An 18327-nucleotide genomic window follows, 5' to 3' on the forward strand; every position below is an offset into this window, starting at 1 on the left:
ATATTTACAATGTGTTGATGAAAGAATTAGTTACAAGACATTTAATTTATTTATGAAATTAATTAATAACAATAATTGTATTACTTATTTTAATTAATCCTTCAAACTCGATGTTTATATATATATAATTGAATAAATTATTACAATAACTTATAAAGAAAATATTTATTCCAATCAACATAGAGTGTTGATCATAAATTGTTTAAAAGGGAAAATATATATTATTTGAGATATTATATAGTGTAAGTTGTTTCTTGTTTTACTGAGTACAAATACAATAAAACACATTATTTTATAAGAAAACCTAGCATATATGTATTACATATCAAATTTCAAGGATTGCTATATCAATAATTACAACAAAGAAATCTTGTACATATTATTCTAGGCCAACTATTCAATTAACTACTAGTATCATTAGTTAGGAAAAAGCTTCTCTAACTTATAATTCTATGTTTCTTATTTGTATTAGTGAGATACATAAACACTTATATCTTTCACTCTGTGATTGAATGAAAATCTTATTGTATAATATTTTAATGAGAGTTAACCCTCACGTTTCATATTTGTGTATTTCTATAATAAATAAAAAATGAAGTAAAAAATGAAATTAAAAAGAAATAGTAAAAAATGACTTGTGATACCCAAAGTGATGTAGGGTACTCAATTTGTAATTAATATTTAATTAGTGGAACCATATAACTTTTTTTAAAAGGAGAACCGAAAAGATAATCATTTTGTGTTATTAATTTCTAAAAGGAGAAGTGAAAAAATAATCATCTTGTGTCATTCTTATAACTTATAATTATGAATTTTTGGTATTTGTATTAATGAGAGAGATAAATATTTTTATATCTTTCACTTTGTGAACTTGTGCCTTTTAAAGAAAGTCTTATGGTACATCCTTTCAACTAGAGTTAACCCTCAAGTTTCATATTTATTTATTTGTAACCAAAATTGATAATAAAAAATAATTGAAATTTTTAAAGGAAAAAAATAAAAGAAGATAGTCATGAGTGTTTATGTGTGTGCTAGAAGTAACATAATGTACTGAGTTTAGAATCAATAATTTATTAGTGGAAGTCTTATAATTTTCCAAAAAAAAATTGAAATCTAATGTGTGTAAAGAAGTCTTTCCATCAATCTACTGAATTATATTTTGATGAACTAATATGGTTATTTGTAAAAAATAATATAGAAAAAAAAAATGTTATGACAAATGAGAGGGACTAAAACCAAATTCCTTAAGGCATCGTTTGTTTTTGACGATAGAAAAGCGAAGATTTATTGTATAGAAAGTTAGAAAATCAAAGATTTTTTTTTCAAAAAATACGAAAATCAAGACATTTTATACGTTCAGAACTTTCTTAGCAAAATGCGAAGAAAGGTACGTATATATATTATTTAATTAATTAATTTTTAATTTACTTTTTTACCCTTTATTTTAAATTCAAATTATTATTATTTTTATTTAAAATAAAATTACAATTTAAATCTAAAAAGTATAATTAAAATTATACAAAATAATTATTATATAATAACATAATTAATCATATTTTATATATAATAAGTTATAAATAAAAATAAAAAAAAATATATTTTTTAAAAATAAAAAATAATTTTATATAATAGTTATATTAATTACAAAAGAGTAAAAATAAAAATATTAATTTTATTTAATATAAAATAAGTTTTTATCAAATATTTATAATTATAAATATTTAAATAATATTTTAATTAAAAATGATTATAATTTATAAATAAATTAATTAAATTAATTATTTAACAATTTTTAAATATAAGGATAAATTTGTAAATTTACATTTTTATCAATTAAAAATAATATAATTTCAATCACATCCATCACATAATTCACAAATTTTCATAAACTTTCTCTACACTTTCCACTTTATTTACCTTAATCCAAACATCCTAATTTTCTTCACATTTTTCCTTCAAATCATCTCAAATTCACTCCCTCATTTCCACTCTCTAATCCAAACAAAGCATAAGTGATGAAAGAAGCTTTAATCATTACATAAGACAAACTCTTTTTTCATCTTATGATTTTTATTATATTTATTATCATTATTATTAATATTATAAATATTAATAATATATTGTTATTTTTTAAATAAATTTGAAATAAGTTACATATGGATATTCGTATGTAACATTTTTTGTTATTTTTTAATTAAATTTAAAATAAGTTATATAATTCATATGTAATAGATTTTTTTAATTTATATTACATAAAAATATAATTTGTATGTAACAATTTTTTTTATTTTTTAATTAAATTTGAAATAAGTTACACGAATTAACAGTTTTTTTTAATTAAATTTTTAATACATTACATATGAATTATATTCGTATGTACACATTGACTTTATATACGGATATTATATGTAATTTCAGATTTTTTTTTAGTGTAAATCAATTTTAGAGACAAAAAATAATTAGTTATTATATTGACTAAATTAGATATTATTTTAGAAACTAAAAAATTATCAGTATCTAAATAGTTTCCATTATTGATAAATAATTTCTAAATTGATGTCTAATTATTTTTTATTTTTAAAATTAATTTTTATTTAATGATTTTCTAGTAATATGATATGAAATTATTTTGAGTTATTTTTTCTCTCACACATTTTGATGTTGATTCTTTCACTTTAATCCCTATTTCCTTTCAAGTTTTGATATTAGATCGTTTATTAATTTATATTTCATTGATTTCTTTATCTTTGCAATAAGAATTTGGTTTTATGCTCAAATAAAAATTTAAAATCAATTACTTATTATGACGTTAGGTATTGAATATACATTAATACAATCAATCCCTTTGGTCATTTTTTTTTTAATTTTAGATTAATATGATTCCAAAATTATTTTTTTAAAATTATTTAAAAAAATCATTCAAGAATTATTTCCAAAATGTTTTCACAAAGAAGTGAAGTAGAATCACAAAAAAATTACTAAATTGGTGTAATTTTCTTCTTCTAATTTTACCCAAATGTGAAATTTGTAAAAAGTTATCAGCATGAGTAATTCGTACTTGTATGACACAACTTTGATTAGCTTATTCTGATTTTATTTATTTTTATTTTTTGCTTTACAATGATGTGTGACACGACTTCATTCAACAATAATTTAAGTTGAAGTTGTGCATGTGTGACACGACTTCGATTCAACAACAATTTAAGTTGAAGTTGTGCATGATGGACACAATTCCAGTGTTGTGTGATTTAAGATAAAGTCGTGTAGGGTGACACAATTTTAATATTTTTTATTTAAGGTGAAGTTGTGCTTGATGGGCATGATTGTAGTGTTGTGTGATTTAAGGCGAAGTCATGTAGGGATGCCACAATTTCAATATATTTTTATTTAAGGTGAAGTCGTGCATGAATGACACAACTTCAGTGTTTTATTTATTTATTTAAGGTAAAGTCGTGCAGTTGTGACACAACTTTAATGTTTTTATTTAAGGTGAAGTCGAGTAGAGTTGACACGATTTCTTAGTTTTAAGATTTTTTTTTGGGTCTTATGATTTGTTAGAATTTTTTATTTATATTATTTTATTTAAGTTACAATTGAATAAAAGTGTTTGAAAAGAAAAATATATAATTATATTTATAGAAATAAATTTGTTGTATCTATATATATAAATATGTATTTGACAATGTTTGTGTTGAATTAATTAATATTTAAAAAAATTTAGAAGCTTATTTGAGGTGGTGAATTTTTCAATAATTTGAAATTAAAGTAGATAGTGTATAGTCATAAAAGGAGAAAGTAAAAAAAAAAATTGTAATGAAGTGAGTAAATAAATATTTAAAATGAGAATGTATTGTCTAAATAGACAATTTCCCCTATTATGACATTCATTGTAATAATAAGAACATTTTTTTCTTATTTTGCATTGGATGATCAATTTTGTTGTGGATACGATTAGTTTTTGGTCTTTCGAATTGTTTATGCCAACATTTAGAGATAGGGATGAAATTTGGTCTTGTATAAGGAGATACTCCTAATTTTTAAATATGATGAAATTAAACTACATAAGCCTTGTAAATATTGTGTAGGCCGTAAAATAAGTTGACAAATGCCATTAGTTGTAAATAAAAATATGAACAAATCAAAATAAGGTGAGGACATGGAAGGTGAAGGGCTTGGAAATCCCCATAATCACATTAGCAATCATTTAATTTAATTATGTATGAGATTGGTTGTCAATCAAGTTGAGGAGTTGTTATCTTTTGAACATCAAACTTAGAATTTTCACCTTTATTATACATTTGGACATGACACAACTAATTCTTATTCATTCTTTCTTAGTAAAACAATAATATATTTATAATACTTATGATATGATAGGCTCGTATATGCAATCTCTCTTAAACCCTAAGTCAACTAATCATAATTATTTTTTAAAATGTTATTTTAAAAGAGCTAAAATGTATAAGAAACTTATTCTTCTCAAATATAATTCATGCATTCTACTTAGGTTTGTTCACATGTTTTCATACCTCTTGCCACCATCATATACTTACTTGAATTCACTATTATAATAGTATTTGATTTAACTTAAAAACCATCTGTGAAATTCTTATTTTATAGTCAACAACCTAATTTGAAACACGACTTACTATACTGATAATTTTTTTTAAAAAATCTCATTTTGATAAAATTGGGAAAAAACTACAGCAATGTAATAAATTTTCCTAGATCCACCTCATTATGTGATAAATATTCCTAGATCCACCTCTTTCATTAAAACACATCATGAAATTTTCATTCCGTGTGCCCCAAATGGTCGTTTCGGTTGGTGGCTGAGGCGAACGCGAGTGTCTGAGACGTAGCCACGCATCCCCTTTTCCTTCCCCCCAAAGCCACCAAACACCACTTCATGAATCAATTTATTCACCAATCCAAAGCTCACAAGCATAAGCAGAAGCAGAGACACTCAGCCACGTTTCGCTGTTAAACGTTAAAATCAAAATGGCCGGTAATGGGACTCATTCAGATTCAAAAGCTGCAACAATTGTCATTAAAGATCTCAAATTTACATACCCCGGCATCGACGGCCACCCGCCGCCGGGTTCCTTGCCGCTTATTCAAAACTTTTCTCTCACTCTCTGTTCCGGCGACCGCTGCCTTCTTGTCGGTTCCAACGGCGCTGGTACTCTCTCTCTCTCTCTCTGAATCTTGAGAATATGCAATTGGCCATTTTTCATATTTGCGATTTATAGGGAAAACCACGATCCTGAAGATACTAGGAGGGAAGCACCTGGTGGAACCTGACATGGTTCGCGTGCTTGGAAGATCAGCTTTTCACGACACCACTTTGGTGTCTTCTGGTGATCTCTGTTATCTCGGTGGCGAGGTTCGTTCCTGCTTTCATTTTACTTTTACACTCACCTCTACTACTTCTGTTAATGTAACTAATAACTGATGTTCATTTGGTTATTAGCAACTAGTTAAATGCTGAACTCCCTAGTTACGCTTTAGGACTGTTGGAAATTTATATTGCCATTTGCGTTTTTATTTTATTTTTTGTTTCTATGGAATTTTGTTAATTGTTTGAAATTGAGTCCATCAGTGGAGGCGAGATGTTGCTTTTGCGGGTTTTGAGGTGCCAATACAGATGGACGTTTCTGCTGAAAAAATGATATTTGGTGTGGCTGGGATTGATCCTCAAAGAAGAGAGGAACTCATCAAGGTTGGATGAATCTTTTCCTATCATAGCCTCCTTTCTCCATTGCTTTATTGATTGGGCTACTATTTGTTCATTTCTGTATGTGGTTTCTATTAACTTATGTAGCTCATGTTTATAAAATATAAGGAACTCATTGTGATGGAAAACATAAGAACCTAAAAGCATTTTATATGGTACCTCACTCTATCTCCATGAATTTGATATTATTATTTGATTCCATGAAGACTGAGCTTGGTATTTAACTAGGGTCTGTGTAGATAAACTTTTCTCATAAAATATGAAATAAATTTCTTCATAAACTAAGATTAGCTTATACTGAAGTTAATCTGTGTAAATTCTTTCATGTTAGTTTTTCTAAAAGATGATTTTTAATTGCATTAGCTAATTTAAGCTTATGGATAAACTTATTTCATTTTTCTTTTCCTAGAAATGTTTATGTAGAAATTTATCCAAATGTTCTAAAACCAAATTGTTACTTTCTCTTCATATTCATGTTCTTTGTTTATGCGTGGCTATCCATGGGAAGGTTTTTGTGGCAATGCATGTATAGTTTTTCTCTGGAAAAATTGTTGCATGATTTCTGTTTTTCTGTTCAACTGGGTAGGTATTGGATGTTGATCTTTCCTGGAGATTGCATAAAGTATCTGATGGTCAAAGAAGAAGAGTACAGATTTGTATGGGTCTCCTCAAACCGTTCAAGGTATGTTCATCTTTTGCTTGATCTGTCAAAAAGTCATTTTAGCCTCATTGGACGTATGTACAAGCTTGTTCCTTGTTTATATAGGTTCTTCTTCTTGATGAGATAACTGTCGATCTTGATGTTCTAGCAAGAGCTGACCTTCTGAGATTTCTCAGAAAGGAATGTGAAGAGAAGGGTGCCACCATTATCTATGCAACACATATATTTGACGGTCTTGAGGATTGGCCTACAAATATTGTACGTTTGCGCTATTTCTGAACTCTTTGTGTCAGTTCTACCATAATCCAATCCTACACCATTCTTAAAGTTATATTTATCAGGTTTATGTAGCCCATGGAAAGCTGCAATTAGCAATGCCTATGGACAAAGTCAAAGAAATTAGCAAATTGTCGCTAATGGTTAGTGTTCTTGTACATAATCTTAAGACTTGAAAGAGTTATCAATCGATTATTTATTTGTTGCTAGTAATGTGAGCTTAAGCCGAAGAAAATAGCAAATTGGCCATTGTAAAACTTGTCAAGACCCCAAACATGGATAACTCAACAATTATTATGTGTGCTAATGTTAGATTGTAACGCAGAAGTAATGTGTTGTATGACTTGAGTATAATGATAAATAAGATAAAGAAAGCATTGGCACAAAAATGTTACAGAAAGCAAGGATCCTCACATTTTTTTGGACAAATGAAGATGAAAAAGGTTAGCCTAAGTGTAAATGATTAAGCTTGGTACTTCAATAGTTTAGTACTTTTGGTTTCTCTTGGTCTTTTGTTCCAGTCCACACCACTTGGCAATTAATGATTTACCTTTTCAAAAATCATATGAAGTCTTACCTTTCCATCAGTTCCTGTAAAAGATAAATAACTTTAATTCTAGACCTTCCTTACAAAAACCAAATTGATTCTATATGATTTCATCCTCTACTCTTAATCTATGCTCAGTAACCGTTTCTCATAGTTTAATAGTATGATTCAAAACTTCTCATTATAGTTAACACAATATTAAATATCTCTGTTGTTCTTACATATAGGAATAAGAACCAAAATACTCCACTCATCTGATATTTTCTTGAATCTGAAAATGTTACTAAAAAGCTCAGTGAGCTAAACGATTGTTCTCTTGTACATTTCCAAACTTCAACAGAATGCCATCTGGACTAACACCTTTACTGTTATTCATCCTTTTAAGAGCATTTTTTACCTCTTCAACTTGAAGTTTGCAAGAATAAGCTAAAATTCGTTCATTTTCTTAGATTTTTATTTATTCTATATTACAAGTCCATCCTTGTACATAATTGAAAAACTTAAGAAAATAATTCTGCCCCCTCTCTTTAATATCTTGATCTATAACTAGAACATTTAATTTTTTTCATCCCTCATATTTTACTTGATTCAAATCTCATGGTTCGTTAATTTGGCAAAGCTTATATATCTTTCGTTCTTCATTTTAGACTGTGCATCATCATAGTATTCCTCGTCTAGTTATTGCCTTTGTATATCGTGCGCTACTTTTAGCTATTTATCACTTTACTTCAAAGAAGAAGAAAAAAGGTGTTATTGCATAGGTGAAGTTAAGTGATGCAATTTTACAATAAAAAAATTGCACCTAATTGTTGTTGAATATGCAGAGAACAGTAGAAAGTTGGCTGCGGAAGGAACGAGATGAAGATAGAAAGAAAAGAAAAGAGAGAAAAGCAGCTGGTCTTCCTGAATTTGGAAAGCAAGTTGAGGGAAGCCGTGTAACAGGGGATCCTGCACGTGCTGCTGTTCGAGCATCTAATAATGGCTGGGCTGCAGGACGATTAAGTTCCACCGTTGCAGGCCAGGAAAACTTTATCCTCAGCTCTAATCGAGTACTGAGGCAGTAGATAAATATCAAATGCAATCAGCATTTTTGTCGTGTTATTTTTTATGAACTTCAGACCAAATTTGTTCGCCTGTGCCTTCTGGCATATGTGATGTGTTGTTATGTAGGAAGCATCATAATATGTGAGGTAATATATTTATTTACCCTTGGAAGTGTAATGTCCCATGTGGCCACAGTATTGCAAAAATGTACCCAATATATATGAGAATAAGGAAAATAATCTTCGTAAAATTTTCATCTACATGAAGTCTTTAACTCTAATCCAAATATCCGAGAATTCCACTTCCACAAAAAATAAACTTTTAGAAACAAAGATTGATCTACGGACTCGTACCCTGGCATCAGTTACCTTGAAGCATAGGTAGAGTATATAAATCTCCACATACCTTATCTTCAAGAGATAAAAAGGAAGGAAACGCATTCCATTTATCGTACGAATTACAATGCATAAGCAATATATGGGCATTGCACTTTAAATCGTATATCCGTTCCCCGTGTCTTCAAGGCTTTGGTGACAAATCGTTAGAAAAAAAAACCATTAACCTGGAATCATGTGATGTCGATTACAGACATACGCACCACTACGCTTGGATCATGACTCGGGTAATTTAATTTCTATTGAAAGAAAAACGCAGTACTAGCAATACAACTATTGAAAAGTAGCGTTGCGCTTAATCAAAATCATATACTAAGTAGAAGTTGCACATTGTACACCCGAACAACTAATCGAGGCTTAAAATGAAAAGGTATAGAGATTATTGACTTATGCAGAATTCTAAGATAACCATGATCGCTGCATGTGTAGTTTGTAATTCATTAATATTATTAATTATTTAGGAATTCTACAGAAACGAATACGATTGCTATGATAATAGAATATCAAACACCTAAATAAGACAAAAGAAGGACTTGATAAAGAGTTGAAAAAAAGACTTTAATGCTAAGAGAACATCAACCGATCAACTTCAAAATATAATCGTAAAGCCGAGCAAGATAGCAGCGTTCCCCAAAAATGTCCCTAAGCCTGATCCAGAAAAGTAAACAGAAATCAACTAGAGTTATACAGGTCAAGCATCGAACGTAAGAGATGAAGAATTTATGCCCTACCTTGTTAGCTATATTATTGGAGAGCCAGTCCAGTCCTTCATAGAGCCCTTCCCCAGAGGTGGCACATGTGCTCTGAATATACCTGTGATGAACAAAAAAAAGAAACACCCAACACCAAAATCCAATTACCATCAGTACTCGATAAAGATGGCAGCAGGCGACAGACATAACAGAAATGCATTTGAATACCAGTGGCGTTGACGAAGAGAATGAAGACCAAGCTTGTCTGTGATTTCTGCGGCATTCATAGCATTTGGAAGATCTTGTTTGTTGGCAAATACAAGGAGAACTGCATCTCTCAACTCATCCTATAAATTAACCAAGTAGATAACTAAATTTTCCACTGCAGCAGTTTCACCATCAACACTTAATCAATCGAGAAAGGCTACAGCCAGAAGATTATCAATAAAAAGAGTATAACTAATGCCGTGTTTGTAGTTGACAGAATAAGAGAAGTATCAGAATTCAAAATCCAATATTATTTAAAACAACTGAATATGCAAGACATTTCAATCACAGTGGTGCTGTCCACATTAATTTACATTCATCTTGCTCTTAGTTTAATCTATTTACCTCATTCAGCATCCGGTGGAGCTCATCTCTAGCCTCAACAACACGGTCACGATCATTGCTATCCACAACAAATATAAGTCCCTGAGTGTTTTGGAAGTAGTGTCTCCATAAAGGACGAATCTGTGAGAGCACCGTACAAGAGACCATTCATGTTTAGCATACAAGAATCAAGATGAAGGCAAGACATAACCTAATAGAACTTGTATTGTATGTACTCTAATAAGGGTGCAAAAGTCATAGCAACATAAAAACAATTTCAAAAGTAAACAGGAACATAGATATTTTGCTACCAAACCAGTACAATTTTTTTTTGTCAATCTAAAGCTCATAATAGAATATATACTTGGTAAGTACTTCCAAAGAAAAACAAAATGAACAAATGAAGAATGTTCTTAACAGAAATGCATTAAATATGCTGGGAAGATGGACTACTCGACACAGATTGTCTATAGGTAAATGCAACTCATCAATGAACACAAATATATATATAGAGAGAGACACACACACACATGTACAGAGGATTATGTTTAACATCTAAACTGTAAGCCGCATGTACAGGAAAAACTTGAAAACTTCGAGGCTCAATACGTAGTTCATGTTTGTATTGTGTGCTAATGAGAGAACCTCTGCTAGGCACAAGACCATCAATAAGCATATTTTCATCAAAACCTATAAATTTCAAGCAGCCAAATCTAGAATAAATCGTGACAGATTGCAAATGTCTACATATAAGGAAACACAAAGCTCGTATATGTTCATATGCAGTGGTGGAGCTTCTCTAGGTGGCAGCTGTCCCCAAATTTTGAATCTTGTCATAAATTTTCTTTCACATTCAAAGCTTTAAGCTTTTAACCACAACTACATAGAAGCCTTCATTAATCTCTTGTCCCAATCAAACGTTTGGGTGATGTTCTGAAGTGCTCCATCGCTGTTTATATAAATTTTGTTTAATTATTTTTAAAATGTAAGTCCAACACAACACAACGCTGATAATTTTCTCTTCAAAGAAAACTTGAAAGGAGAGGGATGGCATATATGTAGCTTATGTTGATCGTCAAAAGTAGGTTAACAAAGAAAGTAGTTACTGCACATGTTCACATCTGTTGTCTCAGGTTCAGAGTGCTTTATCGAAAAAAGAAAAGGAACAGGAAAAATTAAAAAACGATAATTCCAAAACCTTAACAGATCTTAATACAAATATGCAAGCAACGGACCTTGTCTTGGCCACCCACATCCCACACAGTAAAGCTAATATTTTTATATTCCACAGTCTCCACATTAAATCCTGTATAACAACAAACATAAGCATCAATTGGCAATTCCTTTTTCAACAACGAAAAAATGTACAAGAGAAGTTGGACGGTGAGTTTGAATCAGATCATAAAAGTACCTAAAACTGTGGAGAATAAAAGAAGTAGCAACATAAGCAAGCAAAAATGAAGCATGTAAAAGACAAATTCAGGAGAATACCAATAGTGGGAATGGTTGTCACAATCTCTCCCAGCTTGAGCTTGTACAATATGGTTGTCTTACCAGCAGCGTCGAGACCTACCATGAGAATACGCATCTCTTTCTTCGCAAAGAGCCGGCTAAAAAGCTTGGTGAAAGACAACCCCATCTTACTTCAACTGGATGCAGAAATTCAATCAGATACTCCGAGTCAAATCTCACATTTTAAGAATATATGTACATGAGAACCATTAACCTTAATTTTCCAAATTCAGACGGAGTTACAAAACAAATAAAAAATTACAAGCAAGTGACATCCTAGAATTTTTTGAAAATTAAGAGGCAGCGTCAAGTGCTAATTTATTTCACCAAATCTATCAAACAAATAGAATAACATAATTCGGTGCGAGGTAAAATGAACAGTCGGTTAAACACAATTACGAAAGAAAGTTTCGAAAATAAAACGATTCGATATTGAGCATAACATAGCAAATGCGAGAGCAGAGATCTCCGTAATTGAGAAAAAAACTGCTTGATTTTGTAATTGAAAATGAGAAACGGTTTTACTTGCAACAGATCTGCTAGCATAACACGTAACAAGATGGCGAGGATTTCAATGCAGAATTTGAATAAAAGGTATTCAGATCTAGAGCAAGCGAGATGCAAAAATGAATGAGTCACAGTGCAAAGGAGAAGAATCTTACAGAGAGAGAGGTGCAGAAGAAGAAGAGGCAGAGAATTGAGATTATTAGAGAAGTTGAGAGGTTAGATCCAAGAAGAAGCTCCCTCCAAATCCAACACTGGTGGGGAAGGGGAATGATGCTCTTTACTTTTAATATTATTGAGTTATTTTAGTACCAAAAATTATTATTTAATATAATAAAACATAAATACTAATCTATATACTCTTTAATACACTACTTAATTATACATCCTCGTATACGATTAGATTATAATATATTTTAACTTAATTTATTTCATGTATAGTATAAATCTTAAAATTTATTCATCAAATAATATGTCAACAAAGTATTTATAATGTGTTCGCATGAACAAAAATTAGAAGTATATAAAATATTTTAGAAGTAATTTTTTTATATAAAATATTTGAAATATTTTTTATGATAAAATGCGGTATTTAGATTGAAAATATAAAATATTAAAATCTTTAAAATGATTAAAATAATTTGATTAGTTAATATTATAGAAATACTTATTTTTTATATTTTCACTACTTTCATATTTATCTTTATTTTCTCTATAGTTCAGAATCAATCGAGATATCGTGAGTTTTTTTTTAAGTTAGAGTATTTTTTTTATCAATATCAATGAAATTAATTTTTTTACTAAGATGGAATAATGTTATATGTTTTAATTTAAATTAATTAATATTTTTTTAATTAATATTAATAGTGTTTTTTTGTCAATGTCAAATATTTTTTTTAGTTGGAGTTAGTCAGAATAATGTAACTAACAGTAATCTTAGTTGTTTTTAAGTTGATGTAACATCAAATTATTTCTCTATTATACTAATTTGAGTTCTTTTGTCAACATTGACAAAAACTACTTTTCAACTAATATTGTTTAGTTTTTTAATGTTAGTTGTGGTGTATTAACTCTAAATCATTATCTTATAAAAATATATCATTTATTAAAGAGAATACAATATTATAAAGTTTAGTTAGATCATTTACTATCAATCACTTTTTTTTACAAGGTAATATTTTGTTTTAACTGTCTTAATATTTCTTGTCATTCATTTTCTTAGTTAGTTTTATATACAAAGAACATATTTGATGGGTATGTGTAATATATGTTGAGTTAGTATTTACTTTATGTTATAATACAATTGTTTTTTTTTTTTTTTTGTGTAAACCAAACAATTGATGTCATTTATAGGGATGAGTCAAAGAAAGTCAAGAAAATTAAGGTTTAAAAGGCATGATCACTAAGTTTAACATTGAGAAATTTTCTTGTGAGAAAGACTTCATCTTATAAAGGATCAAAATGATAAAAGTTATTTTAATACACTAAAATGTATTAATGCGATACAAAATGAGATGAATATGTTAATATCTTTATCTTATAAGGAGAAGAATTCACGTAATAAACAAAGTTATTTATTGATTAATTAATTATTATTTTTAATTGATAATTACTATCTTCCAATTAATATATGTTAAGATAATTTTTTCATGTGTCATAATTATTTATTAATGGACTTTGATTAATGTTTTATCTCTTGGTTACTTTTTGTGTAGTTATTTAAAAAATTATATTTTTATTGCTAACTATTTTTTAAGGTTATGATTCTTGCTTGTTTTAAGAATCATTCTACTCACATAAAGGGGAATTTTGATATAAGATGCTATTTATTAAATAAAAGAAGAAGAACTATGAATTAGTATTAAGAAACTAATAATGCACAACAACCACTTGATAGGATAGGATCAAAATGGCTCTGATACCATATTATGAAGTGGATTTTAAGCCTAACTCAACCCCATAAAATCGGTTCATAAGGTGAGATTTACACCCACTTATATACAATGAATTGTCCTCATCTCTAATCGATGTAGGATCTCCAACAATATCATTTATAATAACTTGAACAAATTATCTAGATAAGGGTAATAAATTGAAATTTGTAGAAGCAATTTTCAATCTACACTTTCAAATGTGACATTTCAAAATGCACTATGCTATAGAAACGTCTTTGTCTTCATGCACTTAATCTGTGTAGAATCCTTTGTCTATCACCTCCTCTTCCCTTTAATCATCACCATGATGATGGTTTCTCTTACCGTTGAAAGGATTATAGGGTTGCAATTTCAGGTCTTTCACATCATCCTTCATTGCCTTTGTTATCTGATAAACACCATCATTCTTATTCACCTCTCTTCTTTCCCCCACAACACAAAATACAGACCAAACACTATCAACAGAGACCCTATGCACTGGAAAAAAAAAATAAAAAACCTTACATGAGGAACAAACAAATCAAATTGAAAAAACCATAATGTACAATTTTTATGGGTGAGTATTGAATTTGAGTGAAGTCCTTGTAATTTCATACGTGCCAATATATAATTGTTAGTACAGCAGGACCAACTAAGAACAATAATGATGAGAAACAATAAAGGGCAGACCCTAGACAGAGCTTTCGCCCTCTAGAAATAGTTGCCTAAAACCAACATTGTAAAATATTTTTCTTTTCTTTTCAATTTTTACAATTTTTTATATCGTTTAGGGATTAAAAAACTTTGCTATATATGAATATTTAATGTATTGGTCGGTATCGGACAAGTCAATATCGATCTCGGTGACCGACCGTCCGAATCAAAAAGCTCTTCGAGACATGCAATAAATAATGGTAACAACATAGTAGCGTTGAATGAGTCATAATTTGTATCCCGAAATATATGGGAATAACTCTGACGAATCAGCTAAAACGGATTAACTGAAAGGTACACATCCCTAGTAATAAGGGATCACGATGCATATCAAATAATAACTTATGTATGGCCCATCAGGGTCAGGACCCATAAACCAATGCTATAAATAAAGCCCTCTATGGAGAAGTAAGGTATGTTTTTTTCATTTTACCAGAACACACTCTTAAAACTAGAGTACTTGCTTGAGCGTCATAGTACATTTTGCAAGTAATCCTTCAATCGAACATCAACATTTGAGGAATGAGGTTTGAAGCAACTAGGAGATACCTACACATCAACAATTGTACACCTAATTACAGGTACTATCTAGGTCCTCTACCTAGACAGGTACAACAGGGCCCAACTAAGAACAACAATGATGACAAACAGTAAAAGGGAAAACACAAACACATAGTAAAATACTTTTCTTTTCTTTTTAATTTTTTTATATCGTTTAAAGATTTAAAAACTTTGCTATGTATGAATATTTAACTTTTGATATGAAGATATGTTTAACATATTTAACTTTTGATATGAAGATATATTAATTGAATTAAACAAGAGAGGTATTCGTGAGCTTTTATAAATAATAAGTGTTAATGTGTAAGTAAAAATGTATCAAGACAAAGGATCGGGAATGAAATGTTGTAGAGTATGAGAGAGAGATATGTCTCTTTATGCAAATATATACACAAGAAACAACAAGTATGGGATACCATGGATAGCATTAGCGTCAGAAAAGTGTTGAGTGTTCCTAATATACAAAATAAAACAAGAAACATAAACAGAGAGTGCATGTATGTATGTGATCCATTTTATCGAAAAAAAAACAAATTTAGGTAACTACTTACGCAAACATTAACATTCTTAACAATGTCTAAATACATGACAAGATTTTTTTAAAACAAAAACAAAATTATGTAATTACTAGTATGAATGTCTCTAATGTTGTATCTTATCGTACCATAAAACAATTATCAAAATGTCATAGTTGAAATATTTTTAAACCTGCTCATGAACCTACTCTATCCAATAAAGGTAGATATCCCAAAAATAATTTTGTTTCCCTCCATTATTCGTTTGAGTAAAAACTATCATCAGTAAACCAATTATCTATTTTCACTATTCCTTAACTAATCAGCAGTGGAGAATTGCAACAAGATATCCACAAGAAAAATATAAATTGGATGGCACTGAATTGGATGTCACACAATTGAAAGATTTAAAGTCAAACCAGTGAACAAGAATTTTTCTAGCAACTAGCTATTATTGAAAATTCATTTTTTTATATAAGTTTCTTCTATGATAAGTGTTGGGAAAAAACGGGTAATTTTCCCACTAAAACAAAACCCTAACAAAGCTACCCGACAAATAATATTGAATAAATACAACGGAATAATAAAAGAGATAAAGAGGAAAAAAACACACCAGAAAATTATTAACGGAGTTCGGCCAATTTAGCCTAATCTCCAAGCACAGCAAAAACAACCCACTTTTATTATTATGGGAGAAAATATTACAAATTTGGGATATCTAACAGTGAAGGATGAACGTTTAATTTATAACCCTCAAACCTCCTTCCCAAATAATGAACCCACCGATATGGGACTTGGGATTAAGCCAAAATCAACAAATTCCACCTTGGCTTAATTTCAAGTCCCACCTAAAACAAATCTTCTCAAAACATGCAGTACTTCAAATTTGCGCCTCCGGGCGCCAACTTCAAATGTGCAAGATATTAACCAAGTCTAAACAGTGTTCAAACTTGGTCCTTGTAACCACCTTGGTGAGCATATCTGCAGGATTCTCCGTAGTGTGAATCTTCTGGAGAACAATCTCCTCTTCTTCAAGAATCTCACGCACAAAGTGATAACGAACATCAATATGCTCCGTCCGTGCATGAAAGACTTGATTCTTTGCTAAATGAATAGCACTCTGACTGTCAGAATATAACTTTAGTTGTTTCTGACCAACTCCCAAGTCTTTAAGCAACCCATGAAGCCAAATTGCTTCCTTCACAACCTCTGTAATCGCCATATACTTTGCCTCTGTCGTAGACAAAGCCACCGTAGACTGCAAGGTAGACTTCCAACTAACTGGCGCTTTTGCTAAAGTGAATAAATAGCCAGTTGTAGACCGTCGCTTATCCAAATCACCTGCATAATCAGAATCACAATATCCAACTATGCATTGACCAAGTGATTCATCTTGCTCAAATGTCAATCCAACATCTAAGGTATTTTGGAGGTACCGTAGAATCCATCTCACAGCTTGCCAATGTCCCTTGCCCGGATCATGCATGTACCTGCTAACAACACTCACAGCCTGTGAAATATCTGGTCTCGTACACACCATTGCATACATCAAGCTTCCAACTGCATTTGCATATGGGACTTTCGCCATGTATTCTCGTTATTCATCAGTCGTCGGAGATAAACGGCTACTCAATTTCAAATGAGGAGCAAGTGGGGGTACTTACAGGTTTTGTATCTTCGTGTATACCAAAATGTTGTAGTACCTTCTACAAATACTGCTTCTGTGACAGCCAAAGTTTTCCCCTCTCCCTGTCCCTGTTTATCTCCATGCCGAGAATCTTCTTGGCTTCCCCCAAATCCTTCATCTCGAACTCTTTACTCAACTGAGCTTTTAACCTATCAATCTCAACTTGGCTCTTTGTTGCAATCAGCATATCATCAACATATAAGAGTAAGTAAATGTAGGAACCATCTTCAAGTCTGCGCAAATACACACAGTGATCATATTTGCTTCTCTTGTACTTCTGATCCTTCATGAACTTATCAAATCGTTTGTACCACTGTCTCGGAGATTGTTTCAGTCCGTACAACGATTTGATAAGTTTACAAACCCAATCTTCTTTACCATCAACCTTGTATCCTTCTGGTTGAGTCATATAGATTTCCTCATTCAAATCACCGTGTAGGAATGTGGTCTTTACATCAAGTTGAGCTAACTCCAAATTCAACTGTGCTACCAAGGCCAACAAAATTCGAATGGAAGAATGTTTAACAACTAGAGAAAATACCTCATTATAATCAATTCCCTCCCTCTGAGCAAAGCCTTTAGCAACCAACCTTGCCTTGTAGCGAACATCTTCTTTATTAGGAAATCCTTCTTTCTTTGCAAATACCCATTTGCACCCAATTGCCTTCTTACCTTTTGGTAATTGTGCCAACTTCCACGTCTTGTTCTTCTTTAAAGACTGCATCTCCTCTTCCATCGCACCTGCCCAATTACCACTCTCTGAACTCAGAATGGCTTCTGGGTAAGTGGATGGAATGTCATCAACAACTGGAAGTGCATAGGCAACCATATCCATGAAACGAGCAGGCTTCTGAATATCTCGTCTCTGTCTTCTAACTGCAATTGGCGTTGATTGTTGTTGAGATTCTTGGGTAGGAACCTCTTCCTCATCTGACTCTTCTTCTGCCATAGGAGAGTCACTTGCGGTATTTCGTGTTG

The 18327-nt window shown here is 30.8% G+C and overlaps 2 protein-coding genes across 3 annotated transcripts; one reads left to right on the plus strand and one right to left on the minus strand.

Annotated features, from left to right (window-relative positions):
- The first annotated feature begins 4744 nt into the window (after positions 1 to 4744).
- On the plus strand, positions 4745 to 8515 carry LOC137830104 (ABC transporter I family member 20). The gene is made up of 7 exons (XM_068637240.1): positions 4745 to 5182; positions 5253 to 5386; positions 5603 to 5722; positions 6324 to 6419; positions 6504 to 6656; positions 6740 to 6817; positions 8046 to 8515. Exons 1-7 carry the CDS (start codon positions 5002 to 5004, stop codon positions 8283 to 8285), a joined length of 1002 nt encoding a protein of 333 aa, XP_068493341.1. The 5' UTR covers positions 4745 to 5001; the 3' UTR covers positions 8286 to 8515.
- A 571-nt stretch (positions 8516 to 9086) lies between these two features.
- Positions 9087 to 12250, minus strand: LOC137830105 (ADP-ribosylation factor-like). 2 transcript variants are annotated; one of them, XM_068637241.1, is made up of 7 exons: positions 12118 to 12250; positions 11435 to 11592; positions 11179 to 11249; positions 9965 to 10084; positions 9581 to 9699; positions 9392 to 9473; positions 9087 to 9308 (listed from the first exon to the last, which is right to left on the minus strand). In XM_068637241.1, the coding sequence occupies exons 2-7, from the start codon at positions 11580 to 11582 to the stop codon at positions 9303 to 9305; spliced, it is 546 nt and encodes a 181-aa protein (XP_068493342.1). In that variant the 5' UTR covers positions 11583 to 11592; positions 12118 to 12250; the 3' UTR covers positions 9087 to 9302. The 2 variants fall into 2 exon arrangements, with proteins under 2 accessions (XP_068493342.1, XP_068493343.1); XM_068637242.1 differs by lacking the exon at positions 12118 to 12250 and adding an exon at positions 11981 to 12099.
- Positions 12251 to 18327: the final 6077 nt, after the last annotated feature.

Source organism: Phaseolus vulgaris, chromosome 7 (assembly GCF_000499845.2).
Source record: "Phaseolus vulgaris cultivar G19833 chromosome 7, P. vulgaris v2.0, whole genome shotgun sequence".
NCBI classification, from domain to species: Eukaryota; Viridiplantae; Streptophyta; class Magnoliopsida; order Fabales; family Fabaceae; genus Phaseolus; species Phaseolus vulgaris.

Bases quoted from the DNA above. Each gene is read 5' to 3' on its own strand.
- LOC137830104 (XM_068637240.1), top strand. From the start codon at position 5,002: ATGGCCGGTAATGGGACTCATTCAGATTCAAAAGCTGCAACAATTGTC. The intron at 5,387-5,602 runs GTTCGTTCCTGC...TGAGTCCATCAG, and splicing joins TCTGTTATCTCGGTGGCGAG to TGGAGGCGAGATGTTGCTTT. The intron at 5,723-6,323 runs GTTGGATGAATC...TCAACTGGGTAG, and splicing joins GAAGAGAGGAACTCATCAAG to GTATTGGATGTTGATCTTTC.
- LOC137830105 (XM_068637241.1), bottom strand. From the start codon at position 11,582: ATGGGGTTGTCTTTCACCAAGCTTTTTAGCCGGCTCTTTGCGAAGAAA. The intron at 10,085-11,178 runs GTCCGTTGCTTG...GTGCTCTCACAG, and splicing joins ATGTGGGTGGCCAAGACAAG to ATTCGTCCTTTATGGAGACA. The intron at 9,474-9,580 runs GTATTCAAATGC...TGTTCATCACAG, and splicing joins TCTCTTCGTCAACGCCACTG to GTATATTCAGAGCACATGTG.